Source organism: Choloepus didactylus, chromosome 1 (genome assembly GCF_015220235.1).
Source record: "Choloepus didactylus isolate mChoDid1 chromosome 1, mChoDid1.pri, whole genome shotgun sequence".
In the NCBI taxonomy this organism is placed as follows: domain Eukaryota; kingdom Metazoa; phylum Chordata; class Mammalia; order Pilosa; family Megalonychidae; genus Choloepus; species Choloepus didactylus.
The window spans coordinates 113868709-113876473 of record NC_051307.1 but is presented as its reverse complement, the minus strand read 5'-3'; the positions used below and the strand labels follow the sequence as shown (position 1 = coordinate 113876473).

General features: G+C 40.4%; 1 protein-coding gene across 1 annotated transcript; it reads right to left on the bottom strand.

The window, feature by feature from the left end:
* Window positions 1-2771: 2771 nt before the first annotated feature.
* LOC119537689 (mediator of RNA polymerase II transcription subunit 4-like) lies at window positions 2772-4307 on the bottom strand. Its single transcript, XM_037840235.1, has one exon. The coding sequence runs from the start codon at window positions 4080-4082 to the stop codon at window positions 3267-3269; it is 816 nt and encodes a 271-aa protein (XP_037696163.1). The 5' UTR covers window positions 4083-4307; the 3' UTR covers window positions 2772-3266.
* Window positions 4308-7765: the final 3458 nt, after the last annotated feature.

The window sequence follows — 7765 nt, the reverse complement described above, 5'->3', positions numbered from 1 at the left end:
GGAGTCATTGCTTAATAACTGTTTGTTTTCATGAAAAAGTTTTGGTAAATGGATGGTGGTGATGGTGGCACAATACTGTGAATGTAATTAACAGCACTGAATTGTATACTTGAAAGTGTTTAAAATGGGAAATTTTGTATTCCATATATGTTACCACAATGAAGCTTTCTTGTTTACAAAAAAAAAAAAAAAAAAAAAGTGGTTTTTTGATGAGTTTGTTAAATAATAATTTGAAATAAATAAGTATAACAACAGCAATAATAATAACCTCCATTTCTTAAACTTTACTATGCCCCTGGCAATGTGTATTGTTTCATTTAATCCTAACAACACTGCTGTGAGGTAGGCAGTGTTATACCCAACCATCATATGAGGAAACTGAGGCTCCAAGAGGTTAAGTAGCTTATCCAAGAATACACAGGAGTACAAACTATGACTAACCTTCAAACCCAGGTTTTTCTGACCACAGAGCTTATTCTCTTCATCACTGTGAGTAATCAATATGGATAAAATGGAACTAAAGCTTGCCATGTAATAACAATTGATTAAATATCACTAGAGCATGTTATGTTTCCCTTAACACTTGGCGTTGTTCCAGTTGCTAAACAAGTGTTCCGTAGTCCCCTTACCCTTTTAGTTTTCATCGTTTTACCTGGGGATCTCTATTGGAGTGGGGATGGTGGAGAGGATTTGGGGTGCCTGTACAAAGTAAGATGACATTGGCACCTGCTAAAAAGTGTTTTTACTCATCTGTATCCTAAAAACCTCCATGATCCACATGCAAACCAGGGAAGGGAGGGGCAACATGTCCTCTTTCCCAGACCGGTCTGAATTATGTCTTTCAGCTTTCCTACATCCTGAGAGCAGCAAGCTTCAAAAGCCCATATTATAACTAATTAGGAGATTGTCAGGGCAAAGGGTTTCAATAGCAGAGGCTGGGAGAGGCATGAGCACACAGGGCTAGAAAGTGGGCATCTGGACCAAGATAAGGATCAAACCCCAATCCTCTTCTCATCTTGGCTCTTTATAAGTACTGGTGCTTGGGCTAAAGCCCTCATGTCCTTATTTCCTCTTTTGGTCCCCATGGGTAGTAGAAATTACAATCAGAGAGGTGGGAAGGTTGGGGAGAACTTACCTCAACATGCCTCACAGGTACTTGGCTTAGCACCTTACATATATTACTTCATTTAACCCTTACAAGAATTCTGTTCCTCAGATGAGGAAACTGAGGCCCAGTGAGGTTAAATAACTTGCCCAAAGTCACACAGCTAGCAAGTGGGGCTCTAACTCATAGCACTCTACTTTGAAAGTTCATGCTCAAAGCCACTCAGAGTGGAACTTCACAATAGCTACCCAGAATAACAGGCTTTACCATCAAAAATATAATGCAACTGAGATTATCTAGTACAACACTATCCAAGAAAAACACAATGTGAGCCATATATATATAATTTTAAATTTTCTAGTAGCCACATTAAAAAGAGCAAAAAGGAAACAAGTGAAATTAATTTCAATAATGTATATTATTTAACCCAAGATATCTAAAATAATACCATTTTAATATGTAATGAATAAAAAATTAATGAAATATTTTAGTCTTTTTTTCATACTGTCTTTGAAATACGGTGTGTATTTTACATTTACAGCACATCTCAATTCAGATATTAAATTTTCAACAGTTAAAGTAAAATGTAGTCCTACCAAAACAATAAAATTACATTTAATAGAACAAAATTTTACACTACTTCAGTTTTTTCATTGAAATTTAAATTAATTAAAATGAAATAGAATTAAAAATTCAGTTCCTCAACTAGCCAAATTTCAAGCATTCACTAGCCCCATGTGGCTGGTGGCAACTGTATTGGACAGTGTAGATCAAGCCCAAATTTCCTAGATTTACAAAGAAACCAAAGCTCAAAGTGGTTAAGTGATTTGCTTAGGGTTGCTGCTAGTCAGTAGTTGAGCCAGGATAACCCCCAAGCCTCCTAATAGTAACCTTTCCACCATACCACGTGAAGTGAGGCACTATTGAACTGATGGGTGGCTGTGGTTGATTTGCTGGCACTTTTTAGGTCATTCCTCAAACTGAGCACATTCCCATCCCAGCACTCTCCCTGCTGGGCCAATTCCTCATTATTACTCCTGCATCCCCACCCCAATTCAGTCTGTAAATGTCAACCACCGAGTACCCCAAAGCCAGTTCCCACATACTCTATTCATAGAAAGAGCTAGAAGTATTAACAAAGAATTTACATAGTTTAAAAATAATAATAAATTAATACTTTAATAATTTATATATATCACATATACAAATGTGATAAAATGATGCAAAGGTAGTCATTTTTACACTATTTATTTCCAGGGACAATTTAATATCATATGCCAAGAATTTTTTAAGCATGCTTTCATCCTCCAAAAGAATGGGGTGTATTTCTCTTGTTAATATTATTTTGTGTTTGCAAAAGTGAGAGCTAAGAAGTTGGACAATTTACCTAAAATTATATAATGATTCAGAAACAGAGTTAAAGTTAGGACACTTTCCCTTCGGCTCTGGTTTTATCTAAGTCATAGCACATCTCTTGAATTATTTGCATTTTCCAAATAGGGGATGAGGTCTGAACTTAAAATAGAAAAGACTGATGCATAATAGCCCAATAGTTGAGTTTTATCATCCAAACAAAAGTCAAGGTAAAACTAATAGTTTTTTTTTTTTACAACAAAAATGAGTTTATTTACAAAAGTTACAATAATTACAAAGCATAAATTGAGACAATTTCTTCTGTTCCTGCAACAGAAGATAATATCCCTGTGAAATGAGGGTTTTTGTTATTCTGAAATATGTCACATATTTAGTGACATTTCTTAAAAAAGTGACATTTCTTAAAATGCTTTTCAAAATTCCAGGAGGCCCATCAGTAATACACATATGGGTTGTTTCTCTTAAGTCTCATTTCCATTACTACTACGTACAAGTCCAAGACAACTGGAATAGAACAGGGTAAGACAGCACCGAACAACTGAATAATCATTTCTAGCAACAGTAAATTTTGAGATTTCCTACACATACAGTGGATTAGAACTGAAACCATTACTTGTGGCTTTATAAAGAAAGCCCACTCTTATTTTTAACTGGTTGCACAATTCTGCTTTAACCAGTATTTATCTGGCTATTCTAACGGGTTTGCAGTTTACATTTCTCTGCTATTGTTTAAGGAAAAGAAATCTACAATACCCAATTCTGTATGCTTTTTGTCTTTTATGCCTTTTTAATCAGAGTCACTACTATTGCTTGAGGAGTCCGTTGACATCACCTCTACATCATCTTCATTTTCTTTATTATGCCCAGGAGGTTCCAACAAAAAGTCATTACTGTGATTTGGTGGTAACATATTCACTGACATATCATTTGATTGCCACGGATACTGTGGAGCAAGAACATCTGGCAATCTGCCTGCTGCAAGTGCATCTCCTGGTAAATGACCATTCACACCATTAGTTGAAGGATTGTTCATCTGACCCAATAACCCACTTCTCATCTCTAGATCAGTTGGGTATGGTCTCCGTGGGTCCCCTGGAACCCAGGTCAGTGGGGCACACACAGCATTACTTGCACTAATCCTATGTGCATATTTAATTATTTCTTCGGAGGAGATAGAACCTTTTCTTGCTTTTTCTATTGATTTGAGCTTTTCTTTTGCTTGGTAAACAGCTGTTGCCAGTATTTGTTCTGCTTCCTTTAGCTGTTTTTGTAGTTGCTGAATATCACTGTCTCTCTTTTCTACTTCTTTTTCTAAAACTTGCATTTCATGATGGATTTTTCCCTGATTAAGTGCCAATTTCATCAGTTCTTGAAATTCCCCATCTCTGTGAATTAACAACTCCAGGATCTGGTTTTCCTCTCCAGGCTGGTGTAACATCTTTTGGTTTCTTGAAATTGCCAGCATTTCTATAAGTTCCCTCGACAAGACCTCCAGATCTTCCAGCGCCGACAGCAGCCGCTCTCGCGTGCTGTTACCGCCGGCCGCTCCAGAGCCCCCTCCAGACCGCTCCTTTTCTTTCTCGGAACCTGAGGACGCCGCCATATTCCCGCCGCCAGCAGCCGGCGCGCGCGAACGCCGGACAAAACTAATAGTTTTAATCCAAGAAACCACACATAAACAGGGGGGTGCACAATAAGACCAAGGACAACAGATACAGCAAGGTCCACAGAGGCTATAATTTTTCAAAATAATTTATAGGGAGTCTTTAGCAATATGACACTCACCAGAATCAATGATGTGAAAGTTCAGGTAGCCTGAAATTGATTTGTGTCTCACTACATGTCTTAGATATTGGTGTGTTTTGTTTTGTCTTGTTTTTGTTTTTTTTTTTTGGGGGGGGGTGCAAAAGACAGGTGGTTTTTACTGTGTCCTGGACATTTTGTTCATTTTAGTAGGTGACTTAGATATTGTTTTTATAGACAAAGGTAGAACTATATATTACTCTTAACTGATTATATACATGGAATCCTAAGCCTTGAAATATGTATGTAATGATCCAGAGAAAATTATCATTCCTCAGGAAGCAGATATGCTGATAGCAAACTGGAGGTTTCCTGCCAAATCAGGGTACTCATACCGTGAACCCTGGGGGAATCCTAGGGAATGAGTAGATAGGGGAAAATTGAGGTGGCCCCCAAAATGCCTTGAAATAAAATCAGAAAAGGAATGCAACTGTTTTCTCTTCTGGGTTTTGATTTTAAGATCAAGCTTTTCCTGTGCTGATATTTAATATTTCAATTTGGTGTGCTATAACCTGTCATCACCATTTCTAAAACTTAAGGATTTGTCTTTAAATTGCTCAAAATAGGAGCACTACAAGACTCGGTTAGAAAATGTGATCTTTAACTATCTGCTATCCAGTTTCTATCCAAAACTTAGGTGGAGAGTTGATAGCAAGTAAAGACAACTTCCATCCACTTTTGAATGGTAATCTACAAGCTATCGACAGGTTACATTAGACCACTGAAGTCCACATAATTTGACTATTTTAATTTAGCCCCTAACCAAATTGCTCTCACTGAATCGTAAAGTAATAGTATGTCCTTGACTTTTCCTATTGGTTTCTTACAGAGGCATGTCAACACTTCTGTGCAAAACCCTTGTTGAGGATCTTGTCTGTATCCCTCAACAATCTTGAATGGCCCACATGAGAAATGTCTTTCCAAATTTAGAGACTAGGAAAACTTATGGCGCTTTTTGAGGACTTGGCCTCCATTGTGGCCAGTGAAAAGTGTGTGGACTTTGGAGCCCATCAGACCTGGTTAAAATCTCGGCTGTGGCACTTACAGGATGAAAGACAAGGAGCAAGTTGTTTAACCTCTCTGAATGTCACAACCCTCATCTATAAGACAGTGAGGATAATAATGCAGCCAAATGACTGCAATGTGTGTTTTTTCACTGCAAATTGTCTCTGAATGAGCAACCAAATGACAATCTGTGAGCCACAAACTACTAGCTACATAAATCTAATTATAAAAAATGTGTGACTTACACCCAAATGAAAAGAAAAAATTTCTCAGGGCTTCCAGGCTCCCAGTTTAAGGATTGAGTCTCTCTCTCTCTCTCTCTCTCTCTCTCTTTCTCGCTCTCTCTCTCTCTTTCTCTCTCTCTCTCCATTATCTAATATCACTTATCTCTACTTCTTTCTGCACATCTGCTAATTTGCTTCTCTCTAACAACCACTTCCTCCTTCACTTTGTACATGGCCTTACGGTCCCCCACGGCCTTGAGTTTACAAGACCTTTTATCTTAGTTGCCATGACTGACTCAGCCCTAAAATATACCAATTCCTCATTCCTAGTAAAGGCAGCCAACTGGTCCCATTCATCTTTTTGTTGATAGCTTATAAATGAGCTATCCCACTTGAACCAATAGATGTGGTGGCATATAGGGGTCAGGTCACATGTGGAGCAAAACTTGAGATGCTATCAGTAGGGAGCTTATATTGCTCAGTACTCCTTTTTTCACGAGTGACAGAAACAAGACTGAAACTGACTTGAGACAAAAGGGGGAGGGCCTATTGGTTAATCTAACTGAAATGACAAACAGCCTATCTATTCCATCTCCAGCAATATCACTACATCATGCCTAGCTTAGCTTTCTTTCACGTTAACTTGATGCTTAAGCTCATTCTACCTTGTGGTAGATCATGGATGCTCTTGTTTTATATCCTACCAACAGAAAAATCTCAGAACAAATTAAACTCCCCCCCAATAAATAGAATTGGCAGTCACTAGACTGGTTTGGATCAGATGTCCCATCACAACAGCCAGAAGAATGAAGTGCTTTGGTTGACCAACCCTTGAGCTGCGGGAATGGGGTCACCTGACTCAAATCACAAGGGATTAGAAAGAGTGGGGTGGTTTCCAAAAGAAACTTCAGGTGCTATAACCAGAAGTGGAATACACATCAGATGTCCCTTAGGGGATGGTTCCCAGAGATAGGACTAGGGGCTCACTGGCTTGGCAAATGGGGTCTACACTCGTGGAAGCAATTTGGTAAAAGTTAAAACCTTTTTTCCTTCACCACCACATCGTCTCTGCTAATTGAGAGTCTGGCAACTCCTTAAACAATGCACCACCCTCTGGGTCATTCCTCTTCCCAAATCCATTATAAGACACAAAATCCTTCCTTATGATGAAACAACATATGCCTACTGGAAGCATCCATACAGTGTCTTCATTTTGCTCTTTCTTTGCTACATGTTAGGCCTTCAAATATTCAGACAGCAACCTTGTATCCCCTCCAAAAACTTTTCTTCTCCAGGTTAATCACCCTCCATTCCTTCAACTCCTCCTTACATGATTCAAGCATACAACAAACATGACTGAGTCCTATTGAACACCAGGCCATGTGCTATGCATTGAGAATGTAAAAATGAATATGGAGAAAACTAAGATGGCAGCTAGGTGAGACAGGGCAAAAAATACCTCTGTGAAAAACACTAGATAAAAACCAGAAGGTGACCCAGAATACTGGTTACAGCGATGTGCCAGCTGGACAAGGTCTGTTAGTATCACAGGGGCCATATACTTGGTGAAACCAGGAGTCTGCATTCTGAAACGAGTAAGTAAGCTGGCTGAAAGACCCACAGCCGTGGGGCGGTCTGGGGAAGCCAGGGGTTGGCGTCTGGAGACCAACTGGCTCTTTAAAAAAAAAAAAAAAAAGGGAAAAACCCAGGAGCAGCTGCAGTTGTGGGAGTGGGAACCACACAGTAAAACACAGCAAGAGGGGGCTGGGCCGGCCTCTTGGTGTCTGACCTGGAGGACAGTCTGCTGCAGATACCCTCGGGACTGGGGGAGCGGAGAGGAGAGCCAGAAGCAGAAAGAAACCCCACGGCTAGCAGCTGACTCCCCAGAGGGCTGGATAAACTCCTGCCCGGGGCCGTGCCCACAGCCCAGAGCCCCGCCAGTTGTCCCGGAGCTGGGAAGGAGGAACTGTGTGAGGAGGGGGGTGTTGAGACGCCCCGTTTGGCCATCTTTGCATCAGGCTGAAAACGCTCCGGCACGGCCCGGCGGCCCGGGGCTTCCCTTGAGGGATGGCGCGCACTGGTGACATAGCACGGCATTCTCTCGGCAGAGCTCATGGAGGATCGCAGCTAGGAGGGGGGACCCACTCAGAGAACCCAGGGACACTACGCCAAGTACAGTGGTTTGTGGGACAGTGAGAGAGAGGGTCTGGGGCTGAAATGAAATGAAGGCTTAGACTCTTGTGGCGGCCTTGAA

Coding starts and splice junctions, on each gene's coding strand:
- LOC119537689 (XM_037840235.1), bottom strand. CDS start 4,082: ATGGCGGCGTCCTCAGGTTCCGAGAAAGAAAAGGAGCGGTCTGGAGGG.